This window comes from Rhinolophus hipposideros, assembly GCF_964194185.1.
Source record: "Rhinolophus hipposideros genome assembly, chromosome: 6".
Lineage (NCBI taxonomy): Eukaryota > Metazoa > Chordata > Mammalia > Chiroptera > Rhinolophidae > Rhinolophus > Rhinolophus hipposideros.
Window position 1 is genome coordinate 13027465 of NC_138052.1, and position 19115 is coordinate 13046579.

Consider the following 19115-nt stretch of genomic DNA (forward strand, 5'->3'; position numbering starts at 1 on the left):
GAAGATTTCAATTGATCCACAATGCTTTATCTTTATAAATTGTCTTTTACCTGTGAGACTAGGATGCTTATTTGATTTTAAAGGAAACTTGGTTTTTCATGAATAGTTGTAATTGGCAATTAGATTCAAATTGACTAATTAATCTTGTCATATTTAACCACTTGTTAATTCACTGTTTTTTTTTTAATAATTAAATAAGTGGTATAAACTATTAACATTCACTCAAAGTTTAGAGAAAAAGTAATGTTCCCCCCCATTTTTATCAGAAAGTCCATAACAATATAATACAGACACTGTGTCTGACAGCACATGAATAAATGTACTTTAGCCTGGTTAAACTATGCACTGTATTTTCTTTGTGAGCATACCATAATTTATTCAACTATTCAATTTTTGATGGACATTTATGTTGCTTCAAGTAATTAAAAGTTTATAACATCTTGAAAGTATTACTTGTACAAAATAGGTAATATGTAATATGTATTTGTTGAATAAACAAACAAAAAACCTCTAGATTGTCCTCAGGTCTTTGAAAGCAGGGGGGAGGTACTTTTAATTTATTCAATTCTATATCCCAAGGTCCTCCACTCATAGCAAACGTGTAGCTCACTAAATTTTGTTGAATGTTGAGACTGTTTTGTGGGAAAGTACAGCTTGAATTATGCTACAAATGTTACACAAGAATTGGGCCTTCATGAGCATGACGACAATGCAAGCAAACCAGAGAAGCAGCACTTACCTGGACAAGGAACATAGCTATGTGATGAAATTCTCCTCGACCTCCTTGCTTAACAGGAACTGTCATAAAGAATACGCTGCCATCTCTGGAAAACACGGGCTCCTCATTCTAAAATATAGTAGTGACATAAAGATCTCAAAATGGCACATGAAATTTCTGCCTCCAACTATTGCTAATTCATGCATGGATTAGACCAATGATTGATTTAGAATTAGTTTGGAAAATGGTCAAGTTATGTTAAAAATAAATCATAGTATTTTTTAAAGGAAACTCAATGATGCATTGTGTATATGTATGTGTTTAAGTGATGGGAAGGATGGGTTAGTTTCTTAAATACTGGATAGGAATGATTTACAATTAGACAAAAGACACTTTTTAAATTGATTCAAGGTAGAACTTTTGTATCTTTATATAAGATATAATTGTGTTTAGCAATTTATCCTTAAAAGATAAGGAAAATGTGAACATCTGCACCAGCTTATCAAAATAATTTGTTTTTAACTTAGAAAAATTTTAACACTCAATATTTAATATGTTTCTCCGATACCTTTTACTCAGCAACTATAGTTACTTAAAGAAACATTTCTGATAATGTATACATATATTTATTGAAAATACAAAAGTCAAAACACCACAAAATTTGAAGGTCTCTATTGAAAATCATTTAATTCAAATTTCCCATCCTCACTGCTCATCCCTCCACAAACACAAATGCCCAGTTGATGATTTTTTAATTAAACTCTAGTGGCATGTTCAATCAATGGAATTGTTATTGATAATTAAATGATGGAAGCTGTACATATAGATTGCTTTCTCTTGCTCTATGGGAAAATGGATTTACCTGACAAAACGTTGAGTTCTTTCACATTGGATATTAAGAGTGATTATACATATGGTATAAAGAAAGGCTTTGAATGGCTTACCAGTGCCTTTAGCTGATCTGGCCCTCCACTGATCTCATTTTCCTCCATTCTCCTGCTTGTTCCTTGTGCATGTTTCTGCTCCAGGGCCTTTGCACTGTTTATTCCCCTAGTCTGGCACTTTCTCTGATTTCTTTCGTATTTCTCCTCTACTCTACCTTATCAGTCAGGTGTTTCCTGATCAACCTATGTAAAGGGTGATCAGGAAACCAGATCATCCAACTCTATATGAATCTGTCAGACCCATTCACTTACTTTTTATTTTTCCATAGCATCTAACACCATTCAACATATTACATCCTATGCATGTGTGCATTTTTGCATATAAATATATGTGTGTATGTATGTAGGTAGGTACACAGGTAGACAGGTAGGCAGTGTTTCTCTAGAATGTAAGCTCCATGACGCAGGAACCTTGTATTCTTCACTGCAATATCTTCAGAACCTGGGATCGTGACTGTCATAATTGTGCTTATTAATTATTTACTGAATAAATAAGTAAGCTAATAGCTATTTTAATCATCTCAGAGTCTGATTCTAGCTTTATTAGTAAGAACATCCCTTGATAGAAATATAAAGATACTATTTTTCTTGTCCATTTCTTGGACACTCATGAAAATATGATATCTGTAATAAATTAAAAACTCTGAAGTAATACACAATTCAAGGATGGGAAAATTGCATTACTAGGCATATAATAAATTCTGAAAAGATACTTGACTGAGAGAATCACATCTTTCATCTATGATACAATCAATAATTCTGTATATTACATCTCTTGTGCCTGTTGGATAGCTCTGTCTTTGCTTTTTGCACAAGGGGTTTCTTCTGCCTGGAACAACTTTTCTGTCTTCTTTTTTTTGTGCTAAATTTTACTCGTTTTTTTACTTAAATTCATGAAACAAAAACCATTTCCAAATTTCCCTAGTTAGAGAGTCTCTTCTGGTTAGGAAATTCTTTCCAGAGATTCTAAAAAGTATCCTGTATTCATCTCTATCATGGTTTTCAAGGCACTCTTATTATATGGTTGACTTCCTTCAAAGAGGCAAGTAATAATTAAAGGGAGTTTGCAATTTTGTCTTTTTAGCTGTGTTGCCTAGAATGCAATAGGTGTCCAACTCATAATTGAATAGATGAATGCATGTGTCCAATGGACGAAAACATTTGTACGTATATGTATATATATGGTCACTTTATCACACTTATTGCAACCTGTTGGCTCCTTCGTTATTCAATAGTCTCCATTTGTATTTTGCTCCCAAAATAAATTGCCTTTTTTATGGTGGGGGGATATCTTAATAGACTCCTTTTTATATTAGTGCCCTTCTCCTTCAATTCTGGTGCCTTAGAAATGGTTTAGTAAAGGAGCACAAGGTGTCTATAATCTTAGATACATTTCTGGGCTTAAAAACCTTTGCCACCAGACACTATCTGGTTATAAACTTACAGCTCCAGGCAGAACATTTTCCTATAATCAAATAAAGGAAGTGGAACCAATCTCACTGTCCATTTTTCTGACCTTAAGCACATCAGTGCCTGTGACAACAAGGCAATAAATTGGAGATACTAAACTTTATCCCTTGATCAAACAGTTTGTACACTGGTTATCCAACTGTAAGTCTCTTGTAGGTAGGGCAGACATGTCCACTAGTCTCTGTTCTTCTTACTGTGCAGAAAGTCAGCACGTGTGATAATGATAGTAAATTTCTAATTGTCTTAGAAATTTCCTTCACCTCAAAATCACTACCATTCTCATCTTTTAAATTTCATCAAATTCTAAGTATTTCATGGAATTTCTTAGAGCTTCTGGAGAAAAAATAAACTGAGACAAATCTACCACCTGAATTTTTTACTGAAAAATTGATAACTGATTTCTTTGCCTTGAAAAATAGTTTCTATTAAACATTCATAAAATTGGTATCTAAAATGTTGATAACATAAACCCAAAAGAGCATGTATTATAATGATGTATGTTAGATGATTATGAATGTCACTGGCAAAAAAAAAAAAAAAGAAGCAAAATAGGTTTAATAATGCAGGACAAATCAGAATATACCAATATCCACATATTATTGTTTTTTGTTGTTCTTATTTTCAGTATTTAACTCAATTTTGTGAGAGTCCATTATTGTCTACAAAATCAGGGTGTTTTTAACCCCCTCAATTTCATTTTGCATATTGGCTAAGATTAAAAATTCATATTAAGATAGATGATATATGACAGATTAGATAGGTAGGTAGATCGATAGATAGATAGATAGATAGATAGATAGATAGATAGATCGATGATAGATAGATAGATAGATAGATAGATAGATAGATAGATAGATAATGTGTGCCTATAGTTCAACCGAGAAAAGGTTTAGCCTATTTACAATCCTCCTTACTCTTTTTATTTATTCAGCAACTATTAATAGAGCTTTTCTTATAACACTATTTTGTATTAGGCATTTGATTTATAACTGGGGACAAAAAGTGAATTACCTTTCCTGTCCTGGTGAACTTAGCAAAAAAAAAAAAAAATCACAGAAATAATTCTGTAAGTATTACACAAAGATTACACTTGAGTTTAAAATAACTTGTATTGAGGGATATGATTTGGTTAGGGTGGTCGGAGGAGGTAATTTTTTAAGCAGGTGATTTAAAGTGAGGTTTGCAAAATGAGTAGCCATTCCGTAATAAAGTATTTAAGAAACTTCTGTCCAGAAGGAAGCATTCATATGAAGTCTTTGTGTATATGAGGGCTAATGTTCCTAGAATGGAGAAAATGGCTGAATGGATGGTAGGACACAACACTGAAAAAGTTTTCAATTTAATCCTGTGTAGCCCCTTTTAAGAATGTTTTTCTTTATCTATAGAACAAAAGGATAGACACAAATTGTTTTAGTTGTGAGAGTAAAGTTATGAGGGTGATGTGGGCAGCGGGTGATGTGGGTAATCAAATATATATTTTGAAAAGGTCACTCAGCCAACCCACAGTGTGGAGAACAGATTGGCAGGTGCCTGAGGGGTCGAGTGTTCACCAATCTAGGACAACTGCAGTACCTGTAGTTTGATCTTGGACAATGTTTGTGAATGGTACAAAAGTAAATAATTTGAGATCTTTGAAAGTAAAATCAAAGACATGGTGATGAATATATGGAGATAAGGATGAGAAAAGTCTCAAGAATAACTACTATGTTTATGATTTTAATAGCTGGATGGATAATTATACCCTTGACTCCTAAGATAAAAAGGCATAAAACTGACTAGAAAAAAGGTGTGTTCAGTTTGGACCTGCAGAGTGTGTGGTTACTTTTATAGATTTGGGAGGAGATGACAAGCATGAATTTGAATGTCTCAGAACTAAGATAAGTGAGCTGCCTGGGGTTATACATTTGGAGGTCTCAGTATATCGGTGACAATTGAAACTATAGATAAGTATGAGACCTAGGAAGAGACTATAGAACAAAAGATCACTTTAAAGAACAAAACAATTTAAAATCAAAATAAAACAAACACTTCTCTTTACAAAAAGTAGTGATGGAGTTAGTAGTAAAATGGATTCAGGCATAAGTGGGTAATCTACTTGTGTTTCCTTCTGAAATGTCCAGTATGAGACCATGTTGTGAAGACAGTTGGTATTATGTTCATCTAGATTCCAGCCTCATTTATGTCTCAAATTAGCATTGTGACACACCAGCATACATCCAAAGAAAGAAGTGTTCATCTGAATAATCTCTACGTAAAGAATTTATGGAGAGGTTTGGTCAGTTTTTGTGGGCAATTTGAGCAATGCTGATGGTTTCCAGTTTTGATGTGTTGAAACTTTCTCTTTTAATGGGTCACAACTTTTTCTGTTTCATCTATGCAAAAGTTTATTTATATGAACGACCCTGAAAATAGATCCTGGTAGTTATTCTACAACTTATGTTCTATAGAAAACAGAAGCAATCTTTGCACAACTGATGTCATAGAAAGGCCAAGTCATAAATATTTTCATAGAAAAGACAGTCAAACATAGAAAGCTATAAAGTCATATCACTGAAATAAGTTTTGAGAGAAAGTTATCACATAACAAATGGGTGAATCAAATGGACACAATGGCCAAAATGTGACATAAAGAGTCCACCTATACCATACCTGTTTAGAGAGCCATGTGTCTGATGTCATCTCATATTTCTGAAACAAAAAATATTAACTCCATGAAGCATCTAAAGATCAAAAGGAGCACACATCAATTTAACAATTTTTACACTGTTGTCCTCCACGCACTTTTTTTTTATAGCTTTGGTGAAATGCTATGAAAAATCCCACTGTCATTTATGATTTAAACTGAATGAATAATTAGAAAAAAACAAGATTAGATAATAATTTAATAATAACAATTTAATAATTTAATTTGGTGAACTCCAGCAGAATTCCTGATGGTATGCCCCAGGGACACAAGATCATTTTCCAGCTCTGTTTGATTACCTCATTCAAACTGTTTGGAACCACTAGACACTGACTGTCTCTTTTCACCTCTAGGCATCATCAAGAAAGAAAATTATTAAGTCCTTCAAAACAACTGGGCAACAGCCAGGAATGAAATTAGAAGGTGGACAGTCTTTCAACATTTAATCCACTCTTCACCATAGTCATTTTTATCCTCTAAGGGGAAAAATTTGAAATGAAAATATGTTATGTTCCTTTAAAATAAACTTGCAAAAGATCAGAAGCAAAATCATGTTTCAAAAAGCAAAATTAAACTAATTTAATCTCAAGTTAAATATATGTAGATAAAAACAGTAACACTGTTTACATGTAGTAAGTTATGAAATATCTTGTAGTTTTCTTGAAAAAAATTATTCTATAAGAAAAGTGTTCAAATGAAAAAAAATCTAAATCCCAATATATTTGAGATTTTATCTGTATGTACAGGTAATCATTCAAAACTGTTACTAATAATAATTTATAGTTTTTTTTTGTTTGTCTGTTTGTTTTTACCAGCTTCCCTTTTAAAAGATTTCCTATTATTACATTATAGTTAACCACTTTCTCTTTTCAGCGCTTTTTTATTTCAGTGGATTTTATCTACATGCAGATATCAAGGAAATATCTAAATAAATCATTCCTTGATTTTCTATTTGCACCTCAACAATAATTATTCTTGATATCTATAAAACACAGACATAAGACATATCAATTGCCACTGCTCATTAGTATCACTAAGTTTTGGTAGAATCCATGAGAGCCCTAAATTTCACATGCAATTATTTGTCTTATTGTTTCATTTATAGCAGAAAGTAAAATATTTTAATTCTATAAAAATTAAATATAATAGAATATCAATAAAGTATCAAATCAGTAATATGATAGGGTTCCTATATTTTTTATTGAGGCATTTTAATATATCCTGCAATTACCTATATAGATTATCTATAGAGAAGATGATAGCTTTTCTCTAACTAGAATATTTATATGCCAATTTTCAAATGACTTAATAATCAGCTGAATAAGAAACCCTCTAAAACATGTCAACAAATAAACGTTGGAATCCTAGTCAGTCTAGGAGTTAGCTATGTGAAAAAGGATGGTTGAATATGTTTTCTAATAATGACAAGCTAAATGTAAAGAGCATCAGTCAAACACAGCAAGTAAATCGCTGACTCATCTACCTCATTTCCACACCTGTGCTCCCCATTCCCATCAAAGAGAAATGTCTTCATCTTCATTTCTCTCTTTTATAAACCATTAAAAACTATTTTAAAAATATTGAAGTATAATTTGCACATAGTGAAATGTACAGATCTTAAATGTATGTGATGAATTTTGACAAATTTATTTACATCCCATCAGGATATGAGACCTTACATTTCCTCACACATTCCTTCCTGCCCCTTCCAAAAAGTTCCAAAAAGGCAACATACTTCTGAATTCTTTCCCATACATTAGTTTTCTTGTTTTAGAAATTAGATAATTGAGATCATGTATTATGTACTCTTTTATGTGGAGATTCTTCAACAACACGTTTTTGAGATTCACTTCTACTGTTGAGTGTATCAATATTCTGTTTCTTTTTAGATTGCTGAGTAGAATTGCATTGTGTAGATATGCCTCATTTGTTTATCTATTCCCTGTTACTGGACAATTGGATAGTTATCGGTATTTAGCTATTGTGAATAAAGCTTCTCTAAAGATTGACTTTTTTTTAAAGAATTCCTTTGGTGGATATAGGTTTCAATTTCTCGTGTAAGTATCTAGGAATGGAGTTACTGAATATGTTTCTATCTATATAAATAGTTTACACATGCACATGTGTATGTTTAATTTTACTTGAAACTGCAAAATCATTTTATAGTAGTTGTATCATTTTACACTTCTACCCACAAAGAATGAAAACTGTAATTCTTTACATTCTCATCAACAGTTAATTCTGTCACTGTTTGTGTTGTTGTTTTAATTTTAGTCATTCTAACGGCTTGTAGTGTTACTCTATTATGATTTAGTCTATATTCTCCTAATATCTAGTGATGTAGAAGACTTTTTCATGCATTTATTATTTCCTTGTATCTATTCAGTTTTGAACTTTTTATTGGGTTGTCATTTTATTATTGAGATGTATGTATTTCTTTGTCAGATACACATTTTGTAAACTATTTTCTCTCCATCTGTGATTAGCTGGTCAATTTCATTATGATGCCTTTGATCAGAAGTTTCCAATTTTGATGATGTCTAAGGTATTCCTTTTTCTTTTATGCTTAATGATTTTTTGCTTATCAGGTATAGTGAAAATATGCCATATTTTCACCTAGAAGATTGACAGTCTGAGAGCTTAGATTTAGGACTGCAATTTATATCAAATTAATTTATAAGATGGTATGAGATAGATGTCAAACATCATTGATTTTTTGATTTGGCTATTGACTATTCCAACACCATTTTTTCCTATTGAATTGTTTTGGCACCTATGTTGAAAATCAATTGATCATATAAATGAGGATCTATTTCTGGAAACTATTCAGCTCAATTGATATATTTGTGTATTCTTATGCTTCCACTACAATTTCTCAGTTTCTGTGGTTTTCTGGTTATTCTTCAAATCAGGTAGTGCAACTTCTCCAACATTGATTTTTTTTTTCTTTACAAGATTGTTTGGACTCATTAGGTCTTTTTACATTTCCATATACATATTAGAACCAACTTGTCTGTTTCTACAACAACAAAAAAAGTCTGCTGGGATTTTAATCAGTATTGTTTTAAAACTAGAGTTCAATTTAAGTGGAATTTACATCTACAATAGTAAACCTTTCAATTAAAAAACATGGCATAGCTTCTATTTATTTAAGTTTTCTTTAATGCCTTCTAGCAATGTGGTAGTTTTCAATATTGGAACATTTTCACATTATTTGTTAAATTTGTCCTTATTATTTAATGTCTTTAAATGTTTTAATGGCATTTTTGTTTATTTTCCATCACAATATTACAAACATATAGAAATATATTTTGTTGCTTCGTAATTCTTTATTTTGATACTTACAGAGAAGTTAAAAGACCAGTTTAAGAAACATCTGCACATCCTTTAGACATATTCCATATTTATTTATATTTTGCTGCATTTGCTTTTATATACTGTTTCTAAGCCATTTGAAAGAAAAGTGGAAGTATATTTTTTTAAATCAATTAACAGTTAGAAATAATTTTTGTAAACAATTTGACAGTAATTTTGAGGCATTGTATCCATTACTCCTAAATAATTCAGCGAGCATTTCTTAAGAAAATTATAGCATTCTATATATTTACTTATCTTTAACAGTAAAGTGATTAAAATCAGGAAATGGAACAAACAATTGAAGTTATCACATTGACTTGTGAATTGTGACCTATTATAGTATTTTTTGTAGATTTCTTACTTCTTGTTTATACAATAATGTCATCTACAAATATAGTTTTACTTCTTCCTTATCGGTCATGATATTTATTTCTTGCCAAGTTGCTCTGATTATATTCTAATAAAGTTAGCATAGTAGAGTTAGAATGTATATCCTTATCTTATTGTAGCTATAAAGAAGAATAAGAAAAGTTTCACCATTGAATATGATATTTAGTGGGGTATTATGTGGGTATTCTTTATCAGATTGGGGATATAACTTTCTATTAATTTATGTTAAAGTTATGAGTGATGAGTTTTTGTCAATTTTTTTTATAATCTTCTGAAATATGTATTTATTTTTTTTCTTGTTAAGATGTGAATTACATTGATTGGTTGTTCAACATCAATCTTAAACTCTCAGGATAAACCCCATTTAGTCATGATGCACTATTCTCTATATTGTGGAGGAATGATATATTAATATGTTTAAGGATTATTTTGTATGTATGTTCATGAGAGATATCAGTCAAAATTGTGCTTTCTAGTAATATCCTTGTCGATAAGAGTAGCACAGTCCTGACTTTGATAGATAGCTAACTTACAGGCAGATGAACTTATTTTTTCAAGATTTGATTTAAAGATTTATCGAAAGGAGTCTATCTGATTCTCTCTCTAAGGTACTTCCAGTACTTGCAAGGCTAAGCATTGAACAAGACTTAAGAAGTCCTTTACATAGATAGCTGGAGTTCTTCTCTATATCTCTCCAAATTCTGTGTTACTTGCCCTGCAAATTTCAGCCACCGACAGCCTCAAACTCTGCTTCTTCCTGCCTTCATGAATCAGTGATACAATGTGGCTTTCTTGGGCACAGTCTCCTTGCACTGTGATCTCAAAAGTGTCACCAATAGGAAGTCATATCTAAGCTCATCTTGTCTATTCACTTTATTTCACCATTTATGTCCTGATCCTCTTGTTGTGGAAAATAGGTGTTTAATGTATTTTGTACAATTTTATAGTTGATTACAGCAGAAAAGCTACTCTGATAACATTTACTCCATCTTGTCCAGAAACAGAAGTTCAAAAATTCTATTGTTAAATAATTGGGAGTCCTTTACCACGTACCACATATATCATATAACAATTCAAACTGATTACAGTATTTCCTCTACTAAGAATCTTTAAATGACACATATAGAATTCATTTCAGAGTTTATAAAAAGTGATTATAGAAATCTAAATAAACCTGCTTTCAAAACACAGTGTCTTAAAATCTTTTTTAATTTTTTTTTACTATTTTTTGCTCAATTTAAAAACAGAGGCACTGTCTGCTGCTTTTTATGACTAGTCTGACCTACAAAAAAAAAATGAAGTTTTGGAATGTGTTTAAAGAAGACAGGAAAGAAACATCCATATTCCCAAGTTAATCAAAGTCAAAATACAAAAAGACATCCCATATTTGAGAATAAACTAACATGGCTTGGACTACCTTTTATACTGTATAAGCACACATTCTTTTAAATTCAGTTTGCTCTCTTCTGCTCATCATTTATGTTTCTCACTTAAAAGTTTGGAAGTTTTATGGATTAAATTATATACTCCTAATAGAATGACTCTTTTCCTACTACCTTTGGAAGTTAAATACTGAAGTCTTTGCACAAAGGTTTGCCTGCTACCTCTGTGAATGGTAGCATAAACTACTTCATCTTAAGCATATAAGAAAAGTACATTATACTTACTCTACTACAAGCACCAGTTGTGGTCTCACAGACGGTGAGGATGGAGATGTTCTGAGGTCGGTTTAACCATCTGACCACTGTCTTGGTATTGCTTACCCATTTCACCATCGTGATATAATATTCTCTAGTTTGGAAACAAAATTAAAATTTACATTTAGAACCAGAGAATGTGTATAGTACCAATGATATACACTTGTTATATGCAAGAATAAATGAAACACTATAAGGATGTCACAGCATATGAATTTCCATTTATGTGTATATACGTATCTACTTTTTCAAAAATACACATATATAAATAGAAACATATGTGTGTGTATGTATGTATGCATGCAAACACATGCACATATACATACATACACAAATATACAGAAAATTCAAGAATAATACTGAAAGTGAATGGTTTCCAGAAAGGAAATCCTAGGAAAGATAAAAACAGTCAAGATGCTAGACATTTATGAATAATCTGTTATCCTCTACTTCTTAGTACTAACATATGTGCAAATAGAGTATAATTTTTCTAAGGCATAGTCTATTATACGAGGTGTGATCAAACAATATAGTGTATGTTTAAATTAAAAAAAATACAGAAAAAGGCACATTGCCATTAATCTCCCTCAAATTACTCCCCCTCGCTTAGAACACACTTGTCCCATTGTTCTCACCACTTTCTGAAGCAGTTCTGGAAGCCCTCTTTCATGAGTATCTTTAGTGGCACTGTTGTGGCTGCCTCGATGTCCTGAATAGATTCAAAACATTTTCCTTTTTATGGTTGTTTTGACCTTGGAGAAGAGCCAAAAGTAGCATAGTGCCAGATCTGGTGAACAAGCTGGATGAGGACACACCATTATATTTTTATTTGACAGAAATTTATTTGACGGAGCGTTGTCATGATGGAGGATGATTTACGGCACACTTTAAAGCACACCTTCTTTCAGCCGTAGCTCATACCTGACTGTGCCAAACAAGTTGAAACTTGCCACACAGTTACCACTAAGGCTCCATGTACTGCTTCCTGTTTTGAAGATCTCTGCCTTTCTGTTGGATGGCATTCAGCATATATATGGCATTTACCATATATTGTGATCACAATAGAAAGGCTCCATGTCACACATCACTTCTGGTAAGGCAATTTCTGTCAAATAAAAACATTACGGTGTGTACTCATACACCTTATTCACCAGATATGGCACCATGTGACTTCTGGCTCTTCCCCAAAGTCAAGATGATCCAAGACATCAAGGCAGCCACAATAGCATAACTGAAGACACTCATAAAACAGGACTTCCAGAACTGCTTTAGAGAATGCTAAGAATGATGCAATAAGTGTGTTCAAAGTGAGAGAGGGGATTTTGAGGGAGATTAATGAGGATGTGTCTTTTACTGTAATAATTATTTTTATATTTAAACATTCACTGTATTTTGTGATCACGCCTGTATTTCTTTAAAACATAATCAATAATCAATTAAAAGGCAAAGCTTATTCTTGACTTGATTCTTATGCATGACCTCCATGTTATTTCACTTTATCCATAGGGACTTGGGCTACAGAGCTATGAATGGCTTGTTTTGGTGCTTGTCACTTCTGGGGGAAGGGCTAATCCCAATCTTACTCATAGTATTTTTACAACATTTTTAAGCTCTTCTTTATTTGAAACAGTATAAAACAGAAAAGGATCAAACTGAAGGAGATGAGGAGCCTACTGAATATTTGGTACAGTGAGGATACTAATTAGTGGGGCCTATGATGTTTTCAGTCTGGTTGTAGATTGGGAAAATTTATATTTTTTCCTTTATAATTAATTCATATGTCTTTCGCTGTACATTCTATGATCGAAATTTACATAATATGTCACAAAACCCCTAACCCACACAGAACAAAATACAATCATCAACATTGATTCAATTTATAAAAAAGCAAACAAAAAACAAAACAAAAAACAAAACAAAACAAAATTTTCCAACAAGTTTGCTCAGTTTCAGAATACATGAGATGCTTTAGCAATGGCTTTAAAAGTGCCTTCCATGAGTAGTTTTAAAATCCATCCATCCAGTTATTATGTGACTTAAAAAAAAATCACCTATGGAAGAAAAAATCTTGCTATACAAATCACCTGTTCTTATGAACATTTGGGTTAGACTTACAGCTACATGAATCTTACATTTCTAACACTACTGCTACTGCTGCCTCAAGAAAACCTGTTAGCCCATCAAGGTGAAAATGTCATTAGAAGGGCAAGCATTATTTGTCATACAGTGGAGCCCACTTTATTTTCTTCAACAACCTCTTTAAGATATCTGGCAGCTTTTACCACCAGCTGAGTCTCACCTGAAAATTGCCTAGAAAATCAGTGAAATCATAATATCAAGTTCCCTAAAGAGAGTTAACAAGGCAACTTTGAATCAAATATGCAACTGGTTTAGGATTAATCTTTGCCCAAATCAATGGGCCTTGCAGTTCTTCAAAGAATAATGTTTTGTTTATTTTCTCTGTGTTTTGTTTAAACTGTTTTATTTTGCATGCATTGTTATATTTGGCAGTGTGAATACTAACAAGGGGAAATATAGGTATTAAATTTTAATAGAATTATCTAGAGGATTTAACATGGAGAAAAATGATCACGGATACTATAATCAATTAGGAAAGGAAATGCTGACTTTCTGACAACACATATTTCTGATTAATTGGTATAAATGTTGTTTGAATTGAAGTAAAAATGATGTTATTGTAAACAATTTACCAAACACTGCAAAATCAAGGAGGGCATATTTATGGCAAAAATCTAGATAGAACTGATATGCGTATAAAATTTTTTCAAACCAACTCAGACATTTGTCTCAATTAACTGAAGTGAGTAATATTATCTTTTGTGCCAAGTGAGATAAACTAACATGAAATATTTTAAAAATAAATAGCAACAACAGCAACAAAACAGAATTTAAATATTCATCTTCAGTTTTTTACCTTTTAAAGTAGCCCTCAAGTGAAATGTTGCTAGAACATCTTTTTTGTAATGTCTTCACAGACATTGACACATTATCTTTATTACCTATGAAGGAAATTCTTGACTTTTAAAAAGGATCTCATATTAGAAAAACAATTAAAATTCAACTAGTGCAAATCTAGGTGAATAAATGATTTTTTACAGGGAACACTAACTTAGATGTAATATTAAGTTAAAAATCATTAACTTATAGTCATAGCATATATTTCTTTTTGATTTAATAATGTGATTATTTTGTGTGTTCGTGCATTACGTATCTTACGAGTATGTTTATAAGCAAAATTTAGTCTTATGTGAAATATCTTAGTATATATCTTATTTATAATCTGCAGAATGAGAGTTCTCCCCAAAATTGAATTTTTAAAGACTTTCAAACTATTGAAATTTCTATGATAAAATGTTGGCATTGTCCAAAATGAAAGTTAAAGTAGAGTTTGACACATAAGGAAGGAAAGATACATTCACTAACTAAATCACATCCTGTATTCTTTCTTTGTCCCAGGATCCCAAGTGCATATATCTTTATGTTTCATATGTACTGATTCAATTTGTTCGGAGGTATTCAGGCTTCCTCTGAATAAGGGAGTAGAGAAGAGCCCTTACCTGGAAATGTCACTCCTTGGTTTGCCTGTTGCAGATGTGGTTGTCCTCCTGGAATGCCATCTCATGAACACATTAGATCTGGTGTTTCACGACCAGTGGCCAGCGGAAGTGACCCTTCCTTATAAATGGCTTTCCTGCTTGTTCCCAGTCTCCATGGCTCTGGGTTACCCAGGAAGTCCTCGAGGATCTGGTCCTCTTGAGCCACAGAGACAGAGACAAGCGGGTTAGAGGGATAGCACTCAAGTCAAGAAAGACTTTCTATCAGCTGGGTGGTCTGGAACAGGAGATCTAATTGTTCACAAGGGTATGTGGCATGGAGGCCCCTGCATCACCTGCAGACAGGTATGTGTTTTGACTGGCTTCCTTGTGTTCACAACATAATCTTTGTATACATATAGTTACACTGAGTCCATTCTTTTCTAGATAATCCAGGATCTCTGCTTATAAATGTGTTGTGACGGCATTCATGACCAACTCATAGCTCCTGCCCTCTCAAGACCTCTCTTAATAACTATGCATTACTTGTAATAGGAGACATTTAGGAAACTTCCTTGAACATAGATGTTTATTAATTAGATTTTCTTGGAAGGCACAGATACTTCTTGGCAGAATAAGAGATGTAGACTAGATATACATAAATGCAATAGGAAGAGGAAGCATGGTAGTATCAAGGCTAGTGTGACAGGGCAACATGACACTGTAACATCAATGGTACAGGCTGAGAATAATGGGTCATAAAGGGGGGATGACTAAAGAAAGATTTCAAATAAGTAAAATAATATCAATGACACAGAGTGAGGAGAAACCAAAGACAAACCACTACCTTTATTCTTTAGCCAGGAGATGTCTGAACATAAAGGAAAATCACTTTCCCAAAAAGTGTGACAAATGTCTAGCCCGTGGAAAAATCTGCCCTTTAAATGGTTCAATATCATTAAAAAAACTACAATCTTTCCGCAAGAACATAATCATTTTTAAATTCATACCTATAAATTCCAGCAAAGATGCTGAATGCCTGTAATATCTTAAAGTCATAGTATAACAGTTTACAGAATGTTTCTTCCCCTTAGGATGAGATAAACCGTCTAACTTCCACTGGGCCTGAGAATGGGGTTGGGGGGGTCATTATCTTAGTTCCTACGATGCTTCATTCTAAAGAATCAACACAGATCATAATTCAAATAAAGGTAAGAGTCTGGTCCGAATTACTGTTAAATAAAAGTTGCATTCATGATCAGAATTTTTTTGATGATGGATCTTTAGCTGAATTACTAATGATTTTTTGTTTTAAATGGAGTGTGGGGCAAGAAATTGGGAAAATGCATTATGCCTTTCTCCAATGAATGTATTCTTTTAAAAAACATATAAATTAATTGAAATTTATTTTACATTCATTGACTAGAGTATAAGTATCTGATTAAAGGGAAGTTCTCTTTGGTAATAGGACTAGCTTGGGGACCTTTTCTTATTATAATTGTAAACACTAGTTTTTATAAATAGTTAAATCAACCAACCAAATAAACAATCAACAGACCAAAGCAAATGACCTAACACCTTCAAATTCAAAGCAAATTTTGTTCTTTGGGGGCCAGGAAAAGTCAGCGGATATTGTTTGTAAGGTAGCTCAATTCATAAGAGAACATCTTTCTATATTCATCTTATTAATCTTTCTCTCTATTTAGATACATATATATTCAATTATTATTATTGTCATTTATGTGATTTTATTAGAAAGAAGAAGGCTACGAGATGGTCATATATGAAGTTCAAGTTTAATGGAAAAAAAGGAAGAACAAAAAGAAAAAGGTAGTTTATAACTGTACTAATAGAATAAAGTTAACTCACTGTCATTTTACAGGTCATGTGCAGATAACATAAAAATATAGTCAATGCTTAGCACACCAAAAAAGATTAATGATGTAAATTATTACAAAGTGAATCAATTATTTAGGTATTTTGTTATTGTAATTTTAAGCAGCATATCAAATGATACTGGTATCTATGTTATGAAGATACTAACACATTCAAAGTCCAATAAGAAGAGAGGACATTTGATGGCTTTGATAGGACATAGTGAAAGTATGCTACTAACAAATTACTTTATGCATGTTTATACATATATTTTTAAAAATAAAAATGATTTGGTATCGCTTGGGATTTATAGGAATCCTGCCACTAATAAATATAGGACTATTATTACTAATACTGGTACAAAAATAATTTACATATTAGACATTTTCAACAAAATATAAAAAAATTGAATTAGCTTAGAAAGATATCAGAATAGCACGGTAAAGAAAACTAGAAATATAGGTAAAGGGAAATAAGTTATAGAGGAAAGCAAGTGTTACCATAAGTAAACTCCATGTCCAAAATACACTAATGCAGACAATTAAAACGAGATCAATTACGGGATCCACAATGCCCATGAAAAAGTATGGCGGGTTTTCAGAAGCATGAGTACTACCTAGCTAAATCCTAGATGTATGTGTTGTGTGAGTCGGTGTATGTGTGTGCATACGTATAGAGCGACAGAGAGACTGAAAGACACACATGCACACAAAGACAGAAAACGAGACAGAGAAAGACAGAAACCGAGAAAGAACATTTCTCACATGGCTTCAGAAAAGTCATTGTGTGTTCTTATGGACATCTCCAATACATCCCTAAAGTAATAACAACGATACATGTTTTAAGGCAAATGTTATCTTTAAATTATTTATTCTGGATATTCTCCATTTGCCAGATCCGTTCCCCAACTTTTCCCCCAAGGTTTCCAGAAGCTGAACTCTGCGATGAAGCTGCCTTGTCAACAGCAGACCTCTGCAGGAACTCAAAACTTCAGAGGTGAATTCAGGGTATTTATTGCCAGGGCCCACTCTCCACTAGCACCTGGTTTGGCAGTGGCTGAACTGCAATACCTGTGGACAAGCCCTGTGGGTCCATCCTGTTCTTCAGCTACAAGCTTCTCCAGATCTCATAAAAGTCAGCCTGACCCCTGGATCCTTCCGTCCTGGGGCAGTAATAACTTTCTGCTCTTGCAGACTCTAAGTTGCCTTCCTGCCCTTTTGTGAGTTTCCCCTTAGTCCTGCCCATATCTTTGTTAATAGTTCCTTAATTAACTGTGTCATTACCCCTCTTGAATGTGTCACTTTTAAAATTTCCAGGACTCTGACAAATAAATTAGGAAAAATGATATGCTCTTTTAGATCTCAAGCATCTTTCTAACTAGGGAAGGTATAATAGTTTTCAGGCAAATTATCATATAGCTAAAGTACTAAGTTTTAAATATTAGAAATACTGATAATCCTAAAACAAAGTCAAGAAAAATAAGAGCCTAGTTTCCATTTCATGTGCAGCTGCGAGTAGAGGAATGCAGCTTTCTTTTTTTACACCATAGATATCTGTATTTTTTTTCATGTTTTGTATTTCTGGGCCCATCCAAGTAATATAATATCTGTACTCAAAGTGGCTAAATGCCGAAGATACAAATTTCATTGATCACCTTTTTTTTTTCTTTTTTTCTTTTTCTGAGAACTGGACTAAAGTTTTCACCAGGAACAAATAAGTAGTAAGATATATTTCTGAAAAACTGAAATATAGGGACTATTTGAAAATATCAGTTTTGAAGTAAATTTCGATGTTGAGTTTTCCAACAACAAAGAAAAGTAAATCTACACTTTGGTGCATTTCAAATGCCACAGTTGGTACTTACATACGTCCAAGATGCAGAAAAGACAATATGTAGATTGTGTAGATAAAGCATTCCAGGACTCTGCCCAAATTTTAGACCAACATCATTGCTAAACCAACATACCTGAATTACATTTAACTTTTTTTTTCTTCACAGGAATTTTTCTTGCTATCTCTCTGCAAGATCCAGCATATTATTCTGTGTACTGGACTTCCAACATTTAAGGATATGTACAATTTCTCTGCAATGAGTCATTGATTTTATCATATTGAACCTCAAATGTTAAAGAGATAAACACTTAACTAATACTCTGATTAATGACAATTGTTTCTATCTTTAGGAATTTTTGTGTTTGATGATATTCTGCTATAGCTTATCTGGTGAACTCATTAGAAACCCTTTCAGGTAACAAAATCAAGATCAGGAATCACTATCTCCTATTAGAGAGGAATCTGGATATTTAAAAATTGACCGCCATTTCAAAGGCTTAAAAAAAACTGAAGAGAATTATAAATTATTATTTCAAGATTAGGGCATTCAGACCCAGAAAGAGGTAGAGTGAATTGTCCAAGATCACATAATGA

At 32.6% G+C, this 19115-nt stretch overlaps 1 protein-coding gene across 3 annotated transcripts in view; it reads right to left on the bottom strand.

The window, feature by feature from the left end:
• The window catches only part of DPP10 (dipeptidyl peptidase like 10), a 649316-nt gene that overhangs the window by 59617 nt on the left and 570584 nt on the right, over positions 1-19115 (bottom strand). For all 3 annotated transcript variants that reach the window (XM_081051712.1, XM_081051713.1, XM_081051714.1), the window contains 3 exons: positions 11230-11353; positions 5782-5820; positions 740-847 (listed from right to left, as the gene is read on the bottom strand). In XM_081051712.1, coding sequence (XP_080907838.1) covers positions 740-847; positions 5782-5820; positions 11230-11353 — 271 coding nt within the window. The remainder of the gene's footprint in view (positions 1-739; positions 848-5781; positions 5821-11229; positions 11354-19115) is intronic.